The sequence below is a fragment of the Phyllobates terribilis genome, unplaced genomic scaffold (assembly GCF_046119375.1).
Source record: "Phyllobates terribilis strain yellow unplaced genomic scaffold, ASM4611937v1 Scaffold_4__5_contigs__length_816908805, whole genome shotgun sequence".
Classification (NCBI taxonomy): Eukaryota; Metazoa; Chordata; class Amphibia; order Anura; family Dendrobatidae; genus Phyllobates; species Phyllobates terribilis.
The window spans coordinates 289,485,367-289,512,669 of record NW_027362764.1 but is presented as its reverse complement, the minus strand read 5'-3'; the positions used below and the strand labels follow the sequence as shown (position 1 = coordinate 289,512,669).

Here is a 27,303-nt window from a genome sequence, read left to right as displayed (position 1 = left end):
TTAACCCCATAGAGAATCTATGGGGAATTGTCAAGAGGAAGATGAGAGACACCAGACCCAACAATGCAGAGGAGCTGAAGGCTGCTATCAAAGCAACCTGGGCTTCCATAACATCTCAGCAGTGCCACAGACTGATTGCCTCCATGCTACACCACATTGATGCAGTAATTGATGCAAAAAGAGCCCCGATCAAGTATTGAGTGCATTTACTGAACATACATTTCAGTAGTCCAACATTTCAGATTTTAAAAACATTTTTCAAGCTGTTGTTATAAAATATTCTAATTTACTGAGATAAAGTCTTTTGTGTTTTCATTGGCTGTAAGCCATAATCATCATTAACAGAAATAAACACTTGAAATAGATCACTCTGCTTGACTCTATATAATATAGTCTGTTTTGACTCTATATAATATATGAATTTCACTTTTTGTATTGAAGAACTGAAGTAAATTAACTTTTTGATGATCTAATTTAGTGAGAAGCACCTGCATCCAGCAAATAGTATTGTTCTGCAATACCAGACTCATCCCTTTGTCAATAATGTTTCCAGGAAAAAGCACGACTGATCAGTTATTGAGAAAAGAACCGTAATAACAGTTAAGTAAGCAAAATCTTTGTGCAAAGGCAAAAGATATCATGTTGATTATCCATTTGCACCTGTAGTGATAAATTAACACGTACACGTACATCAACGATATGTGTTAATGGAAAAACAGCAGCCACCTACCATGATTTATATCAACAGGCGGTGTATTATTCCCATGCTATAATTTGGGATAATGTGTACTCTATTTCAACCAATTATAGCTTCAAAATCTGCGCTTTCATTTTAAAGTAAAACAGATGGATATTATTACAAAATCCAATGCTAAATAGAAAAATTAAAAGCATCATATAATGTCTATAAATAGATATATACTTCATTTCAAAATATTGTGTATACATAGTAGTAACAATACTCTAATGACAGGAAGTGTATATTGTTTCACCAAAATCAAACTAAAATCTAACTGCATTAATTTATATTACTACATGGAGGACAGGGGCATAAGTAAGCCTCATAGTTCCTTACTATTGTGACTGTCTGCCTATGTAAATGTCTGTATGTAGTGACCGAATGTGCTGGCACCCTTGAAATTGTTCCAGAAAATGAAGAATTTCTCCCTGACAATTATTGCAATTACGTATGCTTTGTTATACACATGTTTATTTCCTTTGTGTGTATTGAAACACCACACAAAAACAGAGAAAAAAAGGCAAATTGGACTTAATTTCACACAAAACCCCAAAAATGGGCCGTACAAAATTGCTAGAACCCTCAACTTAATATTTGGTTGCACATATAGAGTTTGTGCTTTATAGAGCACACCAGCAAAGCAGTAAGGGTACAATAGAAAAAAACTGATAGATGTAGATATGATGTAGAAGTTAAAACAATCATGATTATATTTCATTTCAACAAAGCCTAATACATTCATTTAGAAATCCATGATAATAATAAAAATAAATGCCTTAAATAAGGACATGGTCCAATAAGTGAGGTGTGCAGTGGGTATATAATGCCTATGTTACTATGAAAATATCCCTTTTAGAGAAAAAGAGGACAGGGACTCTAATATTACCCATGGGAGGTAGCAATCCTAAAAGTTAACATCAACCCTAAAAAGGGCATTGCCATATGATTTAGGATAGGAAAACAATTGGAGTGCAAAGCAGTCATCAAAGCAAAAGGTGGCTACTTTGAAGAACCTAGAATATAAGATACATTTTCAGTTGTTTCACACTTTTTTGTTAAGTATATAATTCCACATGTGTTAATTCATAGTTTTGATGCCTTCAGTGTGAATGTACAATTTTCATAGTCATGAAAATACAGAAAAATCTTTAAATGAGAAGGTGTGTCCAAACTTTTGGTCTGTACAGTATATTCAGTGGTGATAGCAGGAGTTAGGCAGGCAGGCAAGGCTTGTGGCAGACTGCAGTGCATGCAGCACAGGAGGGTCCATTTCACGTTCTGTCTGCTGCTGCTGTTGTTACAGATATTTGTAGACATAGCCCCAGTTATCAAGGGCCAGGGCTAATTTTTTTATCTTAATCCTGATTATTTGTTTAAAAAGCAATCCAGAGTACACCATTTTTCTGCTCCATTTGCTTATTAGCACTGCAGAATACAGCCAGATTTTTTCCATATTACAACAATAAAAATCCAGAAATTTGTAGTGAATGTGGAAAATATTGGCCTCCATTTACAGTTTGTTAAAGTGTGTCAGTGAAGCTATTCACGCGTGGTTGCTGTGAAGAATAGTAACCTACTGGCCCGCTATTTAAAATCGTGGTTGTCCGTCAGACGTATCACATATAACTGCGGTCCAAATTCAGCCACTTCTGGCCTCAATTTACATTTTGTTGCAGTGTGTCAGTGAAGCTATTCACACGAGGTCGCTGTGAAGCATAGAATTAGTAAACTACAGGCCCGCTATTTAAAATCGTGGTTGTCCGTCAGACGTATCACATATAACTGTGGTCCAAAATCAGCCTTTTCTGGTCTCCATTTACATTTTGTTGCAGTGAGTCAATGAAGCTATTCACACGAGGACACGGTGAAGAATAGTATTAGTAAACTACAGGCCCGCTATTTAAAATCTTTGTTGTCCATCAGACGTATCCCACATATAACTGCAGTCCAAAATCAGCCATTTCTGGCCTCCATTTACATTTTGTTGCAGAGTGTCAGTGAAGCTATTCACAAGAGGTCGCTATGAAGAATAGTATTAGTAAACTATAGGCCAGCTATTTAAAATCGTGGTTGTCCATCAGACGTATCACATATAACTGCGGTTCAAAATCAGCCATTTCTGGCCTCTATTTACATTTTGTTGCAGTGTGTCAGTGAAGCTATTCACATAAGGTAGCTGTGAAGAATAGTAACCTACAGGCCCGCTATTTAAAACCGTGGTTTTCATTCAGACATATCACATATAACTGTGGTCCAAATTCAGCCATTTCTAGCCTTAATTTACATTTTGTTGCAGTGTGTCAGTGAAGCTATTCACACGAGGGTGCTGTGAAGAATAGTATTAGCAAACTAAAGGACCGCTATTTAAAATCATGGTTGTCTGTCAGACTTATCACATATAACTGCAGTTCAAATCCAGCCATTTGTAGTGAATGTGGAAAATATTGTCCTCCATTTAAAATGGGCAAGGCGCGTGGCAGGGGATGGGGAAGTGGACGTGATGGTGATGGTACATGCAGAGGCCGAGGCCATGGGCAAGCTGAAATTGTGCCACAACAAACACCCACATCTTGTCGATCGACTTTCCTGTCCCAATTAATAGGGGACCGCAGAACACCACTATTGAACACAGAGCAGTGTCAAAAGGTTGTTAATTGGACAGCAGATAATGCTTCCAATCAGTTCGCCACCACCACCAACCTGTCTTCCACACGGTCAAGTCTCAGTAGCCATGAGTCTGGACCGCATATTATTCACTCTGATCCTCCTTCCTCCCACCATGCCGAATGCCCGGAGTTAACTTATCCCACACTTGGACACTCAGAAGAGCTGTTCACTTTTCCATTTATAGATTCAGGCCTCTTGCCCGACCAGCTTCAAGCACATCAAGAGGAGAACATGTGTAGCGATGCCCAAATATTTGAGTAGCCACGGTCACAAGAAGACAACAGTGGGAAAGTGCAATTACTGTCGCAAGAGGTGGATAATGATGAGACACAATTGACAGAAAGTCAGGAGGAGGACCAGGGTGGGAAAGTGGAAGACGAGGCGGTGGATGATATAGTAACTGACCCAACCTGGCAGGGGGACATGCAGAGGGAGGACAGCAGCACACAGGGGGAGGGAGGTGTAGCACCACAACAGGCAGGAAGAAGCAGTGTGGTGGCTGCAGACAGAAGGCGGGAAAGTGCTCCCCGTAACATCAACATGCCGGAAGTTACCAGAACAACTGTTAGGTCTTCCCGAGTCTGGTTGTTTTTTAAAGACTCTGCAGATAACCCCAAAAAGGCCATTTGCACAACCTGGAAGGCCAGCATCAGCAGGGGTTGCAAAACTAGCAGACTGACTACCACCAGCATGATCAGGCACATGGCAGAAAATCACCCCACTAAGTGGGCCGAATCCCAGGGTCCAGAAACAGTGACTGTGGTTGAAACCACTGCTTCTTCCGCTCTTGTGCATGCACGCCAATCCCCTGTCCATGGCGCATGCGAAGATGCCTCCTGCCCTGCACCCGTCGTTGTACACTCTCAACTAGCACCATCAGCAACCATGTCCTTGTCCCAGTGCAGCATTTAGTTGTCCCCACCCCAGTCCTTGGAATGCAGGCGCAAATACGCAGCCAACGCCCCACAGGCCACACTACTAAATTCACACATTTTGCGAGTGCTTGCGCTTGAAATGTTGCCTTCTAGGCTCGTGGAGACTAAGCTTTCTGCAACCTGATGGCGGAGGTCATCCCTCAGTACTCGGTCCCCAGCCGTCACTATTTCTCCCAGTGTGCAGTCCCCGCATTACACAAGCACGTATCCCACAACATTAGCCGTGTCCCCAACAACGCAGTTACTGGGAAAATCCATCTAACCACGGACACGTAGACAAGTGCATGTGGGCAGGGATGGCACATCTCTCTGACGGCACACAGGGTTAATATAGTGAAAGCCGGGATTCAGTCGGACCTTGGGACGGAACACATCCTCCCGAAGCCGAGGATTGCGGGCCCTGAGTCAATCAGGGTTGCCCCAACATTCTACAGCTCCTGCACCTCCTCCTCCTCCTCTTCAGCCTCCATCTCTGAAGTAACCACATCAGTCACAAGCTGGAAGCACTGCAGCAATGCCTCGGCCAAGCGACAACAGGCTGTGCTGAAGCTAATATGCTTAGATGACAAACCACACAGTGCTGAAAAGTTGTGGACTGCTCTAAAAGAGCAGACAGATCTGTGGCTGACAACGCTGACCCTACAGCCAGGCATGGTCGTGTGTGACAATGGCCGGAACCTGGTGGTGGCTCTGAAGAGAGGCGATCTCACACACATTCCATGCCTGGCCCATGTGCTTAACCTCGTGGTTCAACGGTTTCTCAAAACCTAAATGGGAGCTCGGTCCCCTCCCTCCATGTTTCATGCTCTTTAGAGCGGCAATGAACATGCAGGGATTGTTTACCACACACAGTAATACCGCAGCCATGTTGGTTGTGGCATCACAGTGATTGGCTGGCCGCACAGCGTCATCAGGTTTATATCAGACCTGACGCCACCATGCTCGTCACAGTCTACTCCAGAATAAGGCAGTTTAAGGAGAGGTGCTGCTGAGCTAGGGAGAGATTTGTTTGTTTCTTAGTTAGTGTAGGTATACCACCATATATTATTCACATATCCATCACAACTAACAGTCCTTCTGAGGACTAATCCAGCTGCATAGATATCAGTGCTAGGCAGGCAGGCAGTGTATGTGGCAGACTGCAGAGCATATAGCAAGTGGGTCCATTCCAGTTCTGTCTGCTGCTGGTACTTTTACAGATATTTCTAGAAATAGCCCCAGGTATCAGGGGCCAGGAATAATTTTTGGATCTTAATCCTGATTATTTTCTTAAAAAGCAATCCAGAGAACACCGTTTTTCTGTTCCATTTGCTTGTTGGCACTGCAGAATACAGCCAAATCCTTTCCATATTACAGTACTAAAAATCCAGCTATTTAAAACTATGGTTTGTCGGTCACATATATAACATATAAGTGCGCTGAAAATTCTGCCACTTCTGGCCTCCATTGAAATTTTGTTGCAGTGTGTCAGTGAAATTACTGACACATGGTCGGTGTTAAAAATAGTTACCTACAGGCCAGCTATTTAAAACTGTGGTCTGTCCGTCACAAGGATCACATATAAGTGCGCTGAAAATTCTGCCATTTATGGCCTCCATTGAAATTTTGTTGCAGTGTGTTAGCGATGTTATTGACTCGAGGTCGCTGTTAAAAATAGTTACCTACAGGCCAGCTAGTTAAAACTGTGGTTTGTCCGTCACTCGGATCACATATAAGTGCGCTGATAATTCTGCCATTTCTGGCCTCCATTGAAATTTTGTTGCAGTGTGTCAGTGAAGTTACTGACACGAGGTCGGTGTTAAAAAAAAGTTACCTACAGGCCAGCTATTTAAAACTGTGGTCTGTGCGTCACACAAATCACATATCAGTAAGGTTCAAATCCAGCCATTTGTAGTGAACATGGAAAATATTGTCCAATTAAAATGGGCAAGGCGCGTGGCAAGGGACGATGGAAAGTGGACGTGATGATGATGATGGTGGATGCGAAGGGCGAGGACGAGGCCGAGGCTGTGGGATACCTGAAATTGTGCCACAACAAACACCCAGATCTTCTCGCTCGACCTTCCTGTCTCAATTAATAAGGGACCGCAGAACTCAACTATTGAACACAGAGCAGTGTGAAAAGGTTATTGGTTGGATAGCAGATAATGCTTCCAGTCACTTAGCCACCACCACCACCATCCTGTCTTCCACATGGTCAAGTCTCAGTAGCCGTGAGTCTGGACTGCATATTCCTCACTCTGATCCTCCTTCCTCCCACCATGCCAAGTGCCCGGAGACAACTGATCCCACACTTGGACACTTCGAAGAGCTGTTCAATTTTCCATTTATAGATTCGGGCCTCTTGCCCGGTCCACTTGAAGTGAGGCAAGAGGAGATCGCATGAAGCTATGCCCAAATATTTGAGCAGCCACGGTCACACGAAGGTGACGGTGGGAAAGTGTCACAAGAGGTGGACGATAATGAGACACAATTGCCAGAAAGTCAGGAGGAGGACCAGGGTGCGGAAGTGGAAGACGAGGTGGTGAATGATATAGTAACTGACCAAACCTGGAAGGGGGACATACAGAGCAGAGACAGCAGCAAACAGGGGGAGAGAGGTGTAGCACCACAACAGGCAGGAAGAAGCAGTGTGGTGGCCCCAGACAGAAGGTGGGCAACCATTCCCCGTAACATCAACACAACGGAAGTTGCCAGTACAACTGTTTGGTCTTCCCGAATCTGGTTGTTTTTAAAGACTCTGTAGATAATCCCAAAAAGGCCAAAATCAGCAGGGGTAGCAAAACTACAAGCCTGACCACCACCATCATGATCAGACACATGGCAACAAAGTACCCGACTAAGTGGGCCGAACCCCAGGGTCCAGGAACAGTGTCTGCAGGTGGCACCACTGCTTCTTCCTCTGTTGTGTGTGCAAGCCAATTCTCTCCATGGTGCATGCGAAGATGCCTCCTGCCCTGCACCTGTCATTGCACAGTCTCAAGTAGCACCATCAGCAAGCACGTCCACGCTTGTCCCAGCGCAGCGTTCAGCTGTCCATACCCCAGTCCTTGGAACAGAAACACAAATATGCAGCTAACGCCCCACAAGCCACACTACTAAATTCACACATTTCGCGACTCTTGCACTCGAAATGTTGCCTTTTAGGCTCGTGGAGACGGAAGCTTTCCGCAACCTGATGGCGGCGGCCATCCCTCGGTACTCAGTCCACAGCAGCCAATATTTCTCCCGGTGTGCCGTCCCCGCATTACACGAGCACGTATCCCAAAACATTAGCCGTGCCCTCAACAATGCAGTTACTGGGAAAGTCCACCTAACCAAGGTAAACAAGAACTTGTGGGCAAGGACGGTACATCTCACTCACGGCACACTGGGTTAACATAGTGGAAGCCGGGACTCAGTCGGACCTTGGGACGGAACAGATCATCCCGAAGCCAAGGATTGCGCGCCCTGAGTCAATCAGGGTTGCCCCAACATTCTACAGCTCCTGCACCTCCTTCTCCTCCTCTTCAGCCTCCATCTCAGAAATGACCACATCAGTCTCAAGCTGGAATCACTGCAGCACTGCCTCGGCCAAGCGGCAACAGTCTGTGCTGAAGCTAATATGCTCAGGTGACAAACCGCACAACGCTGAAGAGTAGAGGACAGCTCTGAAACAGCAGGCAGATCTGTGGCTGACAACGCTGAACCTACAGACAGACATGGTCGTGTGTGACAATGGCGGGAACCTGGTGGTGGCTCTGAGGGAAGCAAGCTCACACACATACCATGCATGGCCCATGTGCTTAACCTCATGGTTCAGCGGTTTCTCAAAACCTTCCCGGAGCTGCCAGCTCTGCTTGTCAAAGTACACCACCTGTGTGCCCATTTTAGAAAGTCACTTACAGCTTCTGTAGCCCTTGCCGTGTTTCAGCAGCGTTTGCAGCTTCCGGCTCACAGACTGGTGTGTGATGTCCCCACGCATTGGAACTCTACATTGCAGATGTTTGGAAGGATTTGTGAGCAGAAGAGGGCAGTTGTTGACTACCGGCATCAACAATGCCGTCATTATTCAGTTCAGACTCCACACATAAGACCTCAGGAGTGGACATGGATGTCAGACATATGTACCCTCCTCTAAAACTTTGAGGACTCCACCAAGATGGTGAGCGGCGATGACGCCATAGTTAGCGTCACCATCCTGCTTCTCTGTCTTGTGAAACGCTCTCTGCTCACAATCAAAGAGGATGCGTTGCAGGCGGAGCACGATGAGATGGAGCAAGGAACCATACAGGTTGATTCTAAACAGCCCAGCTTCATCTCATCCCAAGGTGGACTGGGTGACAATGAGGAAGAGAAGGAGTAAGAACAGGAGCCAGTTTCCTGCTCTATAGACGGTGCTACCTGCACAACTGTCATACCTTCTGATCAGCGTGGATGGCCCAAGGACAGGGAAGAGGAGGAGGATGAGGAGGAGAGCATGGTCAGTCATCCTCTTGGTGAGGACACGGAAGTCTTGCCTGTTAGCAGTCTGGCACACATCGCTGAGTGTATGTTACGCTGCCTTTTCCCTGACTCTCGCATTGTCCAAATTTTGGGTGACAGTCATTACTGGTTGGTGACACTTCTAGACCCACGCTACAAGAGGAACTTTCTACCTCTTATTCCCGTGGCGGACAGGCCTAATAAAATGGGGCAGTACCAGAAGGCCATTGTTGCGGAATTATTAAAAAAATTCCCATCTGAAAACGCTGGTGGCAGAGGTCACAGTTTGTTGGAGAACAAAGGAGTACAGGTGAGAGAGACACAAATCCAATACAGCAGAGGCAGAGGAACACTACCAACATCCTCCGGGATTCCTCTGTACCTTATAATTATTGGGTATCCAAGGTGGACACAAGGCATGAACTGACTCTCTACGCCTTGGAGGTCCTGGCCTGCCCTGCCGCTAGCATTTAAGAATAGTAAGGACTGCCTGATTGCCCTATAAAAATAGTCTTTTGACTTTCAGAGTCCCTCCTTCGTAAATGAAATAGGATGTGTCTGATCATGTCTCACACACCACATGGCCAGATAAGGTAGTAAAATGTTAAAATAACATTTCCCGGTGAATATATTTTTCACCATTGAAAGCAATGCAAAAGTGCAAAAACGCATCAAAAACGGTATGTGTGAACATAGAGAAACCAAAGACAAGCAAAATACCCAAATAACTGGAAGTAAATGGATAAATCGCAAGTGCATAAAAATAATGATAAATAATAAAGGGTATTTAGTTAACATAATTTTGATCAAAATGATGTAAAAGCCATCCCGCCACATCACGGCAACCCTTATGGGACAGTCCTAACTCTAATATTAAAACCTTACCATTTGTCAAGTGGCAAACATATGGATAAGGGCAGAGAGACTTTGCAGTTTAGTGTGCTTCAGTGCATATAAGGGTGTGGCCGCCCTTTGTCTGAGCTGAAAGGTTCATTCTGCCTCTCAGGTCCATGCTTCTACTAGGGTTCAGTCTCTCTGCCCTTATCCATATGTATGTCACTTGACAAATGGTAAGGTTTTAATATTAGAGTTAGGACTGTCCCATAAGGGTTGCCGTGATGTGGCGGGATGGCTTTTACATTATTTTGATCAAAATTATGTTAACTAAATACCCTTTATTATTTATCATTATTTTTATGCTCTTGTGATTTATCCATTTACTTCCAGTTATTTGGGTATTTTGCTTGTCTTTGGTTTTTCTCTGTCTAGTGGCCTTACATGCATTTACATTTTGCATGCACATCAATTTACGTTTCAGTTCAGACTCCCAGGTTTTCTCTATGTGTGAACATAGCCCAAGGTGTGGAGGAGTATTTTTGTTTTTGGCTATTTATTTTGCCTTATATACAAGTCATTACCATGGAAAGGATGTTCCTTAATATTTTTCCCAGGAAAATCCATTTTGGTTTCGTTTTTGTATGTTTTATTGTGAGTCCGTAAAAGTAGCGTAATACTCTGACAACATTGTTGACAGCAGTGACCTGGAAGTCAAAGATGCTTCCAGGGGTCTTCCCCATGCTGTTCCCATGTCATTTGAGCACTGTTCCCATCGATTTGGGCAATTTTTAGGCCCTCTGCAGACCACTGGGGGGGGGGTGCGCTGGAAAAATGCTTGAGTTTCCCATAGATTTACTGTACATTGGGCTCGTTGCTTGGGTCGAGTAACGAGTATCCGAGCATTTTAGTGCTCGCTCATCAGTAGTGAGAGGCCTTTGACAGAGGTATAAGTGTTAAAGATACTCCTTATGGAGAGAGCCACGTTGGCATTTGGAGACTTAAAAGGCCATGCCATGCTCCTCTAGGTAGCACTAGCGACCTTGTCCCTTTCTTCTGGGATGAGGCTATTTGCATAATTAAATTTCGAATGCAGAATTGCATGCCTTATAAGTCTACTTACGCTGGCTTGGCACTATCCACAAGGAGAAAAATTGCCCCTTAAAGGAAATCTGTCAGTAAGATCAACACTCATTAGCCGTCTATAAAGGCATGTAGGTTATAAAAAGTTGAACAATATGATACCTTGATATCTGCAATACAATGTCTTATTCCTTTATTTTTTATTTTTTAAGTAATGAGCTGTTCAGGACTTTGGGCCAGACACATATCTCCCTGATAATCTACTTTTAAACTAAAGGGGGAGTTAACAATGCAAGACATATAGATTAAGAAAACAGCCTGTCAATTATTACATGTCTCATACTGGTAATACCCCCTTTCATTTAAAATAAGCGCTGGAGGAAGATTAACAGGGAGAGCTATGTCTGTCCCATAGATCTTAACAGCTCTTTTACATATTAAGAAAAATGTGAAATTCTCTCAAATAAGACATCGGATTGCAGATATCAAGGTATTATTTTATTCAGCTCCTCATGACCTACATGCCCATATAGACGGCTTATGAAGGTTGATCTTACTGACTGATACCCTTTAAAACCAATGCTTGCGAAAGGCACAATATACTGTAAATCATCATCATTAAAACTAAAATATTAAATTTCAAATTGAATTAGAATTTCATGAAGAGGTTATTTTTTTACCTAGTGTGAACTCTTGCCCACTTTTGTTCTCAACAAGTACATGCCATTTTTCTTAAAGGAGCGTGCTAGAGTCAGGTGCGTCACGGAGTCAGAGGCAAAAGATACTTTTAAGATGTGCCTGATTCATTAAGAGATGTGCTTCTTGCCACAAATCCTTTTTCGGCCATTTTGGTGGAGCTGGCCAAAAATGGATTGAAAATGTCAAAAATTACAAAATTTTTGGTCAACTCCACGTTGAGCAAAATGTTAATACTTTTCAAAGCATTATAGGCCAGCATTCTGAAGTAATCACCTTTATGAATTGGGGCGAAAGTTTCTATTTTTTTACTAAATTTGTGAAGATCTGCCCATCTTTAGAAAAACTATGACTGTCCTGTGAACATTAGTACGTGAAAACACAAATAAAGCATTACCTGATTTTCCTTTATAGTTATCTGTCCTTGTTCTTTGCACCCAATGAATGTTCTGGTACAGCGAAAAAGTATCTCATTGCTTTGGATCTTTTGTACAAAATTAGCAGGGAAAAATCCAATTCTGTCCTCTATTTTACCCTGTGAAAAAAACAGATGGTAAATTTTGAGATTTAATAAATTATCACCTCAAATGTCAATTTTAAACTATTTTTGTGTGAAATATCTCCAAAATATAGTTCAAATAGACCAAAGCCTATCAATGCTGACTTGTTGACTTACCCATGTAGGCCCACTTTGGTTAACACAGGAACCATTTGCAAAGCTATAACACATTAAAGGGAACCTGTCAGTGGCGTACCGCTAATAGCGGCTGACCACTTTCAACTGTATCTGCATCCTGAATGGTGGTGGGGACAATTAGGACTGATACTACGGGGACCCATGATTTCTATGTACTCCTCTAGAACTTGTCATTAGATTCATGTTGCCCGATCCAATTCATGTTAATAGGCTGTAGGTGTAATGCATACATGTGCGAAGTTCTACTATGCAATTGAAAATTTTTCTAAACTCTATCAGTTCTGGCTAATAAATCACAGAGGCAAATTATTTTATTAATTCTCTATGAAGATATGTGAAACATGCATCCTAAAGCATATCTGATAAAACTGAAATTGGCCACGGGCTGTCTGTTCTGGATAAAGGTCTAATCTTCTCAAAGAAGTGGTCTGTTAGTGAGTTTGGTCAGTGGAACTATAGTGAAATGGACCAGGTAAGGCAAAAGATCAGTGAACAAATGGCTCTGTAACATCCCTGGCGGTGTGCTTGCATAGTGCACCACCTCATACTATGCAAGTCCGCAATCTTGCCTGTCAGTCCAGCCTGCAAACCGTGCTCCAGTTCATGCTGTGTGCATGTCTCTTGACTGACTGCTTAGGGCAGCGGCCCGGTTACTTCCCGATTCTTAAAGCTGCTGTGGGCGCACCCCTAATGCATCTCCAGCCTAGTGCTGTGAGTCACTGGATATTTAAACCCTGTCCACCCAGAAGGAGGTGCCTGAGCAACACCTTCACTCAGTTAGTCTTTGCTACTGAATTGCCAGGTCCTGTCCTGTTTCTAGTCTGTTTCCACCACTCTGGGAGCTGCATACCCAGACCTGTTATCTCTGACTTCTAGTCTGTTTCCGCCACTCTGGGGGCAGTATACCCAGGCCTGTTACCTGTGACTTCTAGTCTGTTTCTGCCACTCTGGGGGCTGCATATCCAGGTCTATTACCTGTGACTTCTAGTCTGTTTCCACCACTCTGGGGGCTGTATACCCAGGCTCGTTCTTGTATCTCATTGCAGTAGCAGTTCCTGTCTGAACTGTATCCTAGCCTGTTACCTGCCTCTATGTCTGTAACTTCCCTTTTCCTGCAGTATCTGAACCTGCACCTAACTCCAACTCGTTGTCTCTGTACTTCTGTTTGTGAGTTTTGTGTCCACTCGCTACTTCATAGGAAGTACCTTGTGTGTATCTGGTTCTGCTTGTCCCTTTTCCCTTCCTCCGTATCTTCCTCCTGTGTTCTAGCCATCTTCCTGCATTTTCCAGTCTGTTCCATGTGAACAGAGCCCTGTCCTCTCTGCCTTGTCCACCGCTCCTGCGGTTTCGCTCCACCCTGTCTTGAACACCGCTCCGGCGGTTTCTCTCTGCTCTGACTTGCCCACCGCTCCGGCGGCTTCCCTCTGCTCTGCCCTACCCACCGCTCCGGCGGATTCTCTCTGCTCTGACTTGCCCACCGCTCCGGCGGCTTCCCTCTGCTCTGCCTTGCCCACCACTCCGGCGGCTTCTCTCTACTCTGCCTTGCCCACCACTCCGGCAGTTCCTCTCTGCTCTGCCTTGTCCTCTGCTCCGGCGGTTTCACTTTACTCTGCTTGTCTACCACATCTGCGGTTCTGTACCTGTCTCCGAGTCTGTACTGGACCCTATCCAGCCTGCGCTCCAACCTGCTAGTACCTCCCTGTCTGCACTCCAGCCGTGCTTACCAGTTTCTCCCTGTCTGCATACCAGCCATGCTTGCCAGTGCCCACCTGTCTGCATACCAGCCGTGCTTGCCAGTGCCTACCTGTCTGCATACCAGCCGTGCTTGCCAGAACCAACCTGTCTGCATACCAGCCGTACTTGCCAGTACCCACCTGTCTGCATACCAGCCATACTTGCCAATACCCACCTGCCTGTATGCCAGTCTAACCTGCCTGTTCCTGCATTCCCAGTGTGGGTCAACAACTGTGACCGGGGTCTGACCTGGAGTCGCACCTGGTCCCTCTGCTCGGTTCCTCCTTGGTCCATGGAGTCGACTAAGCCGCCGTGCGACCTTGGTCGGATCGGGTTGATACTTAGTTACACCCCTCCAGGCACTCCTCAGTTCATGGTACAGTGGGATCACTAATCACTCTCACGTCAGTCAGTCCGGGTGCGAGCGTAACAGGTTCTCATGTTGTAGATGTGTCCCACCATTCCAATTTCATGTGACGCATCTACTTTCCCAATAAATCATTCTTGGAGTGTTTCACCCAAGATGTATCAGCCTTTTGCCTATATTTTTAGGTTTCCTTTTTAATTTTTTTTTTTGCAATTCAATCCATTAATATTTCAAGTTAAAACTCCTAAGTACAGCTGGATGCATGATCATGTCCTTGTCTTTCCCTCGGACAGTCTTAAAGGGGTTTTCTTGTTTCAGAAAACCCCCAAACCTCATCCCCCACAGGTACAAATCTGAGTGTCTGGTGATGCTCCCAGTGTCTGTTATAATCTGCAACGATAATGTTGCATTGACATTGCTACAGCCAAACAGTGGCTGTGACCGTGTGGATGGCACAAGCTGCTCCGAGCCACTGAGCTCACTGATTTGCTGCAGAGTTGTCGGCGTGACATTAGCACTGTAGACAATAATAAATAGCAAGAACCACAGATCTTGATAAGGGGAATAAGCAAAGCATAGCTTATTTTTTAAAAAACAAATAAAACCTGGAAATAGGGGTTTTCTGAGACTGAAAAGCCCCTTTAAGCATCCTGTATATGACGTGCAGTCCTTTGATGGAATCAAACCCTGAATTTGAGGCAATTACTGATAATGAATGTGATGAAAGCAACACTATTTCAGGGTTTTCTTGGCAACTGTGCAGTATGTGTTTTAAACACTTAAAATATATTTTTATGTTTATTATATTGTACATCAAGCATCTGGCATGTGTGTCATATCAGGGGGTTGAAAAAGCAGAGGACAAAGCCATTCTATTTTTAAAACAAGCTCTAAAAGGATTTATCAACGGAGAAACTAGAACTCGTAAACAAGCTAAGTTCTTTGATGCGTTTGATGTCTCCTATCTGTGAAACTAGTTGAGTTAACAAAAGTAATGCATATACGTACATTAAGCCCATTTTATTCATGAAGACAAACCCATGCTAATGTTCTTGTTTCAGATGCATTAGGTTAAAGGGAATCTGTCAGTAGGACTAACCCGTCTGTATGGACACACAGGTGATAGGAAGCTGAATAAAATGATACCTTGATATCTGCGATCTGATGTCTTATTCCATGTTTTTCTTATATGTAAATGAGCTGTAAGGATAGGCCGAACACTGATCTCCCCAAGAATTGGCCTCCAGAGATTATTGTAAATGAAAGGGTGCATTACCAGTGTGAGACATGTAACTAACACCAAACAGTAGAACTACACTTTGCCCCCTTGCAAACACATTTTTTGCAGCTCTCTGAGCTCTGTTGTATTGCAACAATATTGCAACCCTGTCTGCCTGTGAGATGGAAGCTGAAGCTGAGAGGAACCTGCAGATGTGTCAGGCATAATCACACACAGCTCTGCAGTGAGATCAGGAGAGCAAAGAGTGGCAATTACATGTCTCACACTGGGAACTCCCCCTTTCATGTAAAATTAAGTTTGGAGACCAATTATCAGGTAGATCAGTGTCTGGCCCATAGGTCTTAACAGCTCATTTTCATATGAGATAAATGTGGATTTCTCAGGAATAAGACATCGGATCAGCGATATCAAGGTATCATTTTATTCTTCCTCCTATGACCTACATGCCCATATAAACATCTTATGAGTGTTGGTCCTACTGACAGATTCAGTTTAAGTCCAATTGCATTTCTATTGGTGAGATTGCCATGTGACTCTAAAGTTGTATGACAGGTGCTTGACTCACAATAAGGGCTCACTCACACTAGCGTATAACACGGCCTAGTGCTATCCAATATTTTATCGGATGGCACTCGGCCCAGTGTTATACAATAGGACAGTGCAGATCTGCGATTGTTTTCTTATGCCAGTTTGATTTTGTTTTCCCATTCATCTCATAATTGGATCACGCGCACCCATACGAGTCTATGGGTGCTTGTGAAACATCAGCCTGCACTCGGAATACATCCGGTTGCAGTCAGATTACCGCAGACACAGACAATGGAGAAGATGGAGAAATTAAATTCTCCATCTTCTCTGCACCTGCGCTATGATTCTCTCATGCAAGAGAAGAGATCACACTAAGATGGCACTCAGCTCAAATTCGATATTACCCCTGAGGAAGACACAACACTGGTGGTGATACTCATGGGGCTCTTCTTCCCACCTCCTCTACCTATCCAAACCCTGTATGACCTCTATAACCTTGCTTTTTGACCAACATTCAGGATTATCTGTGATCACCTCTTTCCTATATTGTGCTGGTAGCATATATATCCAATGTGATCTCTAGTCTATATATTTTATACCTTTGGAAAACTAGGCAGGTCAGTCAGGATTTGACAGTGATCTGTCACACATATTATTGTTTTCATCATTTTTTTCTTTTTGTTGCACATTTATTCCAATTGGTTCATTAGTTAGGCTTCAGCAATATTACATTTGGTATTGTTTGTGTTATTTATATTCCTCTACCATGCATTACATATCTATATAAGAATGCAGTTGATATCTTTGGTATATTATCCATAGGAGGTATTGGAGGTATTATGAGCAAATCAAGAATTATGTTTTGGTGATTCCTACTTTGGGTTTTCAATTGCTTTTAATATCAAGTGCTATCTGTCTTTTTTGTATACATCACTAATAAACAATTTTTAATTTAAGGTGATTCCCTTTTTGGCATACCTCTTTTCTCCTTCGCATTCTAACTCAGCTGAATCTCTGACAGAGTTTGATCCAAGTGACATTAGCATAATCGGCCCAAATCTATGGCCGTGTGAATGAGCCCTTAAGAGCAGACTTCATAAAAAAGAATATATATTGATTGATGTTTTATGGTAATTTTACCATATCAATACATCTGCCATAGTATCTCATATAGAGTTTATTGGACTATAGGGCAAAAAACATCAGTAATCATTATCTAAAAATATTACATGCTGACCACTGTTGTCCAAATGAAATTTACCTTCCACCAGTCTTCATTTGAATCATCCAATATAGTTATTTTGTCTCCAGGTCTACAAAAAAAGAAATCCACCAAACAAAAATGGATTATTTTTCTTTAAATGAGATGCACGTTTATGAGATGTATATACATTGAACATACGTTGTTGTTGGTCTTGTAAATAGCTGGAAAACACTATTTGTTACCTTACTTTCATTTACATATTTATAATAACTTATTATTATATTGTGCTATGTGTTTCAATCTATCAGAGGATCGGCTCCATGATAAAACAAGAAGATATAGTATTCTGCGCTGTTTTCTATTTACACAAATGATTTTAAAAATATTCACTTTTTCATTTGTTACCTCGGCCTAGAGGTAAGAACGGCCAACTTGACTACTTCAACATATTATGGCGATAGCATAGCACACCTTTGCTATTTGTGTAGGACACTACGCAATAAAGTAATTGAGAGCAATCACACTGTGCAAATAATATAGAGCGCTGAGGCACACTATGCTAATAATGCATGCAGCGCAATAGCCATTACATTGGTGGATGCTACATCTATATGTTATGTACAGTATAACAGATGCTGAGTGATAACTACTAATGGCAGCCATTAAAGTAACCATAGGGAAAGTCAGTCAGCTTTCAAAGGAACTTTTATAGCACATACATAATTCCTCCTTGTTATGCACAATGACTTTATTCAACTGCTCGGCCTGTCCTTGCCAGTTTAACATTAGCATTTGACAAGCCATAAATCTAGAGGCAAAGACTAGATTTAATCTATTTATGGTTTCTTTCAGATAAGTAAAATCCTTTCTTAAAGATCTCAAAATATGGGAACTTGATCCTGTCCTTGTCTTATGGGGCTGTAATGTGCCTCTGTAAAACCAGTGTTACAATAGTTTGGACCACTGCTGGGCACAGATAGAAAAGGGCCCCGGTACAAGAGCAGCATATTTGCCCTTTGCCGTCCAATAGCTCATCATAATGCATAATTCCACCTGTTTTGGAGGTGGAGATGGGCCCCTTACTTCTTGGGCCCCTGTTCGGCTGCCCAGGTTGCACCAATTATATGTCCTCCCCTGGTTAGGACAACCAAAAGTTTTATAGCTTAAACTCAGGATAGAGTTTCATTGAAAACAAAGTGCATATGTTATGGCTCACTCCTGGATTTGGGTTTTTAAAAAAGAACTGTATAAACGACCACAGAAAACTGCAGCATGTGAATTTGATGCTAAGGGCCTATGCCTATGAAGATATTGCTAAATTGAACTGATTCTAGCCAGGAAGGAAACATGGCTTTATTGGAAACATGCTCCATCCTTGACAAGCGAAGAGTAGGATAGACATGGGGCCCACCATGACTCCATAACTCTTGCAGAACTGCTTTGTGCATTTATTTTTATGGAAATATATTTATTATCAGAATCAGATTTGGATAAAAAAAATGGAGCATATTAGAGTTGCAGTATTTTGGACACCAAAAATAATACTGCAGGCTAAGCTATTATTGCTGTCCATTGTACCACAAAACCCTTAGGAAAACAAAGTCCCTTTCATCATAAATCTGGCTTTGATATGAACTTTTCCTTATAAAATTTTGTTTGTCCAATCCCAGGGTTGTCTCAAACAGAGGAGCACAAACTTTTAATTCCAGGTCTACATTGCCATACTGTTCTAATTTAAGGGCCTGTAATAAAACTTTAGCCTCACAGTATTCCGACAGCCAGAACATTTTTTTCTCTCTGTTAATACTTATATGAGCCTGTAACAGCCATGGCAGCTTGGGCATCTCTCTCTAGCCCTGGTGGTCCAAGTGCTTGTCAGCGGCTACATAAGCAGGTGATCAGCTGTGATTCTGTCCAGCATTTCTGGGTAATGACATACAAACAAAAATGTGACGCTAAGCTTTTTTTTTTAAAAGGGAACCTATCATCTGATTCATGATGCCAAAACTCAAGCATCATAGATCAGAGACTGGTTGCACAACTGTAGCCAGGTATTATTTTCTCTGGAATGCTCCAGTGTTTCAGGAAAAATACACTTTATAGGGACCATAGCTTGTGATGAGGCTAGTATGGCACCGCCACTGATGGGATTTTCCCATCATCATTCAATGTCAAAATGATTGACAGGTCTCTCACTATGGGAGAGATCTGTAAATCACCACAGCGTTACTGGGAGAAGTAAACCATGGTGGTGCCGGGCTAGTCTCACCTCCAGCTGTGGTCTCTTTAAAGAGTATTTCTCTTAGGCTGTGTGCTCATGATGAGTTTTTTTGAGTTTTTGATGGTGTGGACTTTAGCTATTTCAAAAACGCAACGTCTTACAGTTACAGCAAAGTGGATGGGATTTCTAGAAATCTCATGCCTGTTGTGCTTTTATTTTTCTCAGTGTAAACTGACCTACGGTGCATGTTTCAAATCTGCAACATGTCAATTTCTCTTGCAGGTACGCTGAGTTTTCTGTGCAGATTTTCTCCATTGAAAAAAGCAGGTAAAAAACACGAGTTTTTTAGTGCGTTTCTACTGCAGAAACACACTAAAACAGATGTAATCCTCATGTGACTCATGTGAAGCTTTATCAAAGCCAAATAGGAGGAAGAATCAAAAACAAAGCAGCTTTACTTAAAGCATGACATACCAAAAAGAGAAAAAACGCAGTGTCAAAAACAGAATAAAACATATGTCAAAACACAAGTAACCTATAATAGGTGCAGAAATGGTGCAGAAATTCTGCAACATCAAAAACTCACCAAAAGCTCATTGTGGGCACGTAGCCTTAAAGGCTCTGGTAATCATCCAGACAAGCACTGATGCACGCAGTTTGGGCAGCATCAAACAGGTGACAGGTTCCCTTTGTTTTACAGTGACAGGGCTTGATTTGTTTTAGGGACTGGCTGCTCTACACACGCTTTACATAATAATGTTTCTTTTTGTCACTGCTGCTTTACAGTTGCGCTATGATGGAAAGCCTCAGCTGGTGTACGGTAAATGAGTTTTCAGCACTGTCTACTTGGAGGTTGTTTATCTGTCACGGTTGTAACATTTGGGCCGTGAATAAACTGTGCAAACATTTCAGGTAGCAGATTTCATTTAGTGTTCAGCAATAGATCATTCATCTGCACCTGCAAAATCTACTGAAGCCAAGAACATCAAGTCATAGAGGTGTAGCAAAGTTTTATATAGCACAACGAGTGATAAAAAATCCAGGATATTTCCAAAGCAGAATACAGATGCTATTAACATAAACCAGTTCTAAGAATTTTACTGTTAAAGGAATATGTCACAAAGTTTTTCTACCTAATCTGAGAGCAACATAATGTAGAGGCAGAATCCCTGCTTCCAATGATGTAGCACTTACTGGGCTAACTGCTGTCATTTTGCTAAAATCACTGTTTTATCAGCAGAAAATTATGACTATAGGACTAGAAAATCTGCTCCATGTTGGTCTCCATATTTATGAGCACTGTAGAACCTATCCCAAGCACTGATTGGCAGCTTTCTGCCTATGCACAGTGTACATAGAAAGCTGCCAATCAGTGGTGTGGGTGGAGTTATACAGAGCTCAGCATTCAGAGATCTGGTAGATCTCCAGGTCTATACCCATATATTGTACTTCACTTCCCTTGAGAAAGCAAAGCACAGGCAACGCGAAACGTGCGTTGGGAAGACGCCAATCCTCCCCAGCTACCGGTCTGAGGGTCTTTGGGACACTACAATTAGGGTAAGCGGTCTTAGGCTTTGTGGTACAATACTCTGGTACTTATATACAGTACAGACCAAAAGTTTGGACACACCTTCTAATTTAAAGATTTTTCTGTATTTTCATGACTATGAAAATTGTACATTCACACTGAAGGCATCAAAACTATGAATTAACACATGTGGAATTATATACTTAACAACAGAGTGTGAAACAACTGAAAATATGTCTTCTATTCTAGGTTCTTCAAAGTAGCCACCTTTTGCTTTGATGACTGCTTTGCACACTCTTGGCATTCTCTTGATGAGCTTCAAAAGGTAGTCACCGGAAATGGTCTTCCAACAATCTTGAAGGAGTTCCCAGAGATGCTTAGCACTTGTTGGCCCTTTTGCCTTCACTCTGCGGTCCAGCTCACCCCAAACCATCTCGATAGGGTTCAGGTCTGGTGACTGTGGAGGCCAGGTCATCTGGCGTAGCACCCCATCACTCTCCTCCTTGGTCAAATAGCCCTTACACAGCCTGGAGGTGTGTTTGTGGTCATTGTCCTGTTGAAAAATAAATGATGGTCCAACTAAACGCAAACCGGATGGAATAGCATGCCGCTGCAACATGCTCTGGTAGCCATGCTGGTTCAGTATGGCTTCAATTTTGAATAAATGCCCAACAGTGTCACCAGCAAAGCACCCCCACACCATCACACCTCCTCCTCCATGCTTCACGGTGGGAACCAGGCATGTAGAGTCCATCCGTTCACCTTTTCTGCATCGCACAAAGACCCGGTGGTTGGAACCAAAGATCTCAAATTTGGACTCATTAGAGCAAAGCACAGATTTCCACTGGTCTAATGTCCATTCCCTGTGTTCTTTAGCCCAAATAAGTCTCTTCTGCTTGTTGCCTGTCCTTATTAGTGGTTTACTAGCAGCTATTTTACCATGAAGGCCTGCTGCACAAAGTCTCCTCTTAACAGTTGTTGTAGAGATGTGTCTGCTGCTAGAACTCTGTGTGGCATTGACCTGGTCTCTAATCGGAGCTGCTGTTAACTTGCGATTTCTGAGGCTGGTGACTCGGATAAACGTATCCTCAGAAGCAGAAGTGACTCTTGGTCTTCCTTTCCTGGGGCGGTCCTCATGTGAGCCAATTTCTTTGTAGCGCTTGATGGTTTTTGCAACTGCACTTGGGGACACATTCAAAGTTTGCCCAATTTTTCGGACTGACTGACCTTCATTTCTTAAAGTAATGATGGCCACTTGTTTTTCTTTACTTAGCTGCTTTTTTCTTGGCATAATACAAATTCTAACAGTCTATTCAGTAGGACTATCAGCTGTATATCCACCTGACTTCTGCACAACACAACTGATGGTCCCAACCCCATTTATAAGGCAAGAAATCCCACTTATTAAACATGACATGGCACACCTGTGAAGTGAAAACCATTTCCGGTCACTACCTCTTGAAGCTCATCAAGAGAATGCCAAGAGTGTGCAAAGCAGTCATCAAAGCAAAAGGTGGCTACTTTGAAGAACCTAGAATAGAAGACATATTTTCAGTTGTTTCACACTTTTTTGTTAAGTATATAATTCCACATGTGTTAATTCATAGTTTGATCCCTTCAGTGTGATTGTACAATTTTCAAAATCATGAAAATACAGAAAAATCTTTAAATGCGAAGGTGTGTCCAAACTTTTGGTCTGTACTGTGTGTGTTGATGGTGGCCCTGGGAGTTTGTAATTTAGCAGGCACACTGTGTGTTTATACTCCTATTACTTGCTTTATATACACTACCTGGATTAACCTGTTATGATTAGCCTTAAATATTCCGCTTTTCCCGGCCCATACCTAGTATACAATCATACAATCATAGATAACCTCTGACCAGTTCTTTTGTTCTGGGGGGGGTTTCCTGACACTGCTCTTTATGCACACTGGTTTTACCCATATTGTCTTCTTGCTAATATGTATACATGTGTATTTAATAAAAATTTTGTTATATTTTTGTACAAAAAACTCCTAGTTTCTCTGTTTTTTTTCATGTTTTGGAGTTACATGGGCACACTCTTACTTATGCATGCTAATGTGCCCTAGTCTAATATGATCTTGGTAAACCTTTATATAATTGTACTCAGATAGTATAGCAAAAACCTGGTGACAAATTCCCTATAACTAAGGAAATCATGGACGTAGGCCCTTAGTTATTATTTGCATTTTTTTAACCCCTTTTACTTTTTCGTCTTGTGGTGTTAGTTGCTGTTTTTGGCACTAAATTCTTCAAAATGATGCAAGCGATTTATGTATTTGACGCAAAGTCTAACATGTTCTTTTTTCTGTCTTGAATGTCTTTGTGACTTATTGGCACCAACAGTTGTATATTGTACAAAATAATGGAAACACTATGATAAAATACTGGCGTACTCAACAATACACCATTGGAGGACTGGATTGGAGTTGTGCCAAACTTTGCGACTTTTAAATCGTTGCAGTTGATAAATCAGTCGAAACATCTGAAATCGCTAGACTCCGCCGATAAAGCAGAAAACACAAAAAAAACACAGACGAGCACATATAAAATAGTCTTTAAAAAATAAATACATAAAAATGCACAAAAAAAAGATGTAAAGGCAATGACAAATCTGAGCCAAAACGTATAGTATGTGTCCAATTATAGTACAATAAGTAACTTTAGGAAATAAAATAAAATTCCTCAATATATTGAACTATATACCAGAAGAATATTTGAATGAAACAATACATGAAGCTTTTAAAGGGAATATGATACCAGCATGATGTGGAGGCTGAGAGCCTGATTCCAGCAATGTATCTCTTACTATGCTGTGTGTTGCTGTTTCAACAAAATCAGTGTTTTGTCAGCAGGAGATTATCACTTAAGGTCAAAGGTGTCTCCTAGTCAATTGCTCTGTGTACCTCGGCCCCAACCACTGATTAGCGGTTTTTGATGAGATGCCAATCAGCAGTGTGGGTGGAGTTACACAGAGCTCAGCATTCAGAGAACTGCTACATCTTCAGCAGAGATAACTGTATTGGTATCAAAATAACAGCATGCAGCCCAGAAAGTAACACATCGCTGGAACCAGAGTCTCAGGACCTACACCATGCTACTCTCAGATTACACAGCTAAACCTGCTGACAAATTCCCTTTAAATCCTTTTTACCAATAACAGTCCTGGAGCTGTTCTGAACGAATATTTTAGTAAAACACAGTTACCTCATTGCTAAGTCTTGATTTTCTTGTGGTACAAATTTGTACAAGGCAACAAAAGTATCTTCTGCATCTTTAAATATTGGTATCTGAAGCAATAGAAAACAGAAAAAGACATATATGAATTAGGAAATAGTATTCGTTCACATTTTAAAACATATATGACATGAGAAATTCATGTGAGAAAATCCAATGTAGTGTATAACTAAAAGAAAAGAAAAGAAGCAACATTATGTGAGGTTACTATTATGTGTTAATGAGAAAATATATAGACATTCTAATGAATATTTTGCATTAATGCTGTTAAAAAATACTAGTTTACAACTATTAATGTAATTTACTAGATGGGATTTGGATAAGTAAAACAAAGCTATACCTCCATTATGATAAAATAAGAATTGAATAAAACAAAAATCTTGGACCAAAAAACAACATATTGTCACGTGAAAGCATTAACATTCATTTAAAACTTCATGAAATTTTGCAACCATACCTTATGTGCTCCCAAACGGTAGTATGAGGTTCATTCTTTCTTGCATATGTCACTGCCGCTATACTTTATGTATTTGCTAACACAAGTTATACTTTCTTGTTTTTAACAGTGGTTTCTAGAGTTAGATTCTAGAGTTTTTTTATCTTTATGTAAAAGAAATTAAATGTGACATATAGTCCATTATTATTACAAATAAATCAATGGATTCATAATTTTACGCCATATACTATTTACATTATATTGTGGTTACACAGATTACAAAACTTTAGTACTCTGGGAATTATGTGGCTACCAGATTCATATTCATTTTATTTTTTTTCCAAGGTAGTAGGACATTTTTTCAGTAAGTGGGGTGTCTTTATTGTTATTTTGTTAAAGATAATGAATCTTTTTTGATTCTGTTCACAACTTTTTAAGTTTTATGTTATATTGTTTTAAATATTGTTTACACTTTTGTTTTATATCCATCTTATTCTTCTTTCTTCTTGTTCCTTATAGGAGTAATATATCATATGGTAGACAATATAGGAAGTATGTTTCTCATACTCTTAATAGCTAAATTAAAAAAAACAATGTTTTGTTTATAAAAACCCCATAAGTTATACATATTATCCTTGATTGCTATAATCAGGCTTAGGAGAAAATTTTGTGTACATTTTTCCTTTATGATGCTCCTGGCTACTAAAGTCTATCAAAAACAGAATGCATCTTTGCTCCTTTTGCCCTACTTGTCTTTGTAATGAAGTTATACCTATACTGGCACAACTAATTGGTCTGAACTTCTAATGAATTAAAATCATTATTGATTAAACAAGTCAAAGGTTTAATTTGTGTCATTAGATCTGCACACAGACTGAGAACAAAGGTCTAAAGACTGCAGTGACATATGCCTGGGTGAGGGGGCACAAAGCGCAAGCTACAGGATTATATACTATAGTGGTTGTCACCTGGAGGTTCACTACTAGAAATTAGCAGATTGATCCATGGAGGATCGAAGTTGAGTTGAATTTCTTAGAATTAGTGGTTTCACGCAAATTCAAACAATCTGCGATTCGGATCTGCAGAAAAAAAAAGCCCAGCTCGCCACACATGCTACACACTAAGTGAGCAGTATAATGGCGTGGCAGTGCAGGCTTTCCAAGCAATCTGACAACCTGATGTAAGCACAGCCAATAAGGGGGCAATCAAAGGCAGTATAAAACATAGGAGCCGGCCAAAGAATGCTATTTTGTGCTTGTATTGTGTAGGGATAGAAGCACTCAGAGTACCCAGGATAGGGATAGAAAAAGGCATAATGCCATTGTGGTTTACTAGTTCAGTGCTATTGTTACAGATTGAAAATGGGAGCGATAATCTCAGTCTGTGAATAGAAATCCAACATTCAAGTGATATACAGTGAGCTGTTGTAGCATCTCATCATCACCACTCAGTGAGTGACTGTGAATGTATACATTTGTGATATACTGCAGTACCATGCATACACACACCACTAGAATATAGCTGCCAGATACATGTACTTGCTATTGGGAGGTGATTCTACCTACACTTTCTGGTCCCATCCTATTTTGGAAAGACATGTGACCTTTTTTATTTTATTTATTTTTAAGACAAAACTCCATAATCCTAAAAGTTAAACACAGGTGTTTACCTACTAAAGTGTGCGTGTCGTTTGAAATACTTTTTAGAGCTCTCTTCATTGCTCCAATAGTCTAATTTTGGAGGCGTACATATATACAGTGGTCAGATGCAGGTTCTTGATTCAGGAAAGTGATTCTACCTATATTTTCCGGTCCCATCCTATTTTGTTAAAGCCTTTTTTTTTTGTAATACTTGTTTTAATTGTCTACTCTAGATACAGTACACCCCATGACCGCACTGCCCTTGTTACCGTATATTCAGTACTGGTCGCAAGCCTACATGTAGCAACTTCACAACCTAGCATTTTAGGTTTCATTAAATTGCTATTCATTTTTATTGAATGACATTATTTAAAAAAAAAATAAACAAACAAAAATAAATGAGAACAATAAGAAGAGGATGAGATTTTGCAGTTCTTTGACTATTTGCATTTAACCAACATAGGCACCAGAACAGTACTGCTGGTTGTGGGGACCTCTTTGTTCAGGGTTAATCTTTTTGCCAAGGATGGGAGAAAAGCATTGTTAAGTTTGTTAACAAAGTTTATTCAAAAATTAAATTTTATAATGTTATACTTTTGTTCAAAATTTATGCTGAACTCAAATATGGCATGGGCAACATATGTGGCAGGACGTTAGTATCATGGATAAGAATGTGGCTGTATGTGGTTCAAGCAGCAGCTCTACCACCAATGGTAGTGCTGGTAGCAACTGTCCCAGCAGTAGTAGTACCAAATACAAGTCACATTTGGCCTCCTTTGTAAACTCTGGTAAACACATTAATGGGGAGGAAGTGTATATTGGAGTATATTTCCCATCCAACATCATAATCACAGCAGGATAATGTAACTTGTGACTGTGACAACATAAGCTGGTGTCAGTCTTCTGCTCAATTAATCTCCTCCACCGCCATAACAATTAATGTACATAGGGGAATTTCCAATCTATCAATGACACCTGCTTCTCTTCTGCTCCAAAGTCCATTAACCCATAGAATCCTGGGGGCTTAGGAAC

The 27,303-nt window shown here is 41.5% G+C and overlaps 1 protein-coding gene across 1 annotated transcript in view; it reads right to left on the bottom strand.

The window, feature by feature from the left end:
* The window catches only part of STAC (SH3 and cysteine rich domain), a 474,096-nt gene that overhangs the window by 12,637 nt on the left and 434,156 nt on the right, over positions 1-27,303 (bottom strand). The window contains exons 8-10 of the mRNA XM_073678295.1: positions 24,166-24,248; positions 17,246-17,297; positions 11,816-11,953 (exon numbers count right to left, since the gene is read on the bottom strand). Of these exons, the coding sequence (XP_073534396.1) occupies positions 11,816-11,953; positions 17,246-17,297; positions 24,166-24,248 (273 nt within the window). The remainder of the gene's footprint in view (positions 1-11,815; positions 11,954-17,245; positions 17,298-24,165; positions 24,249-27,303) is intronic.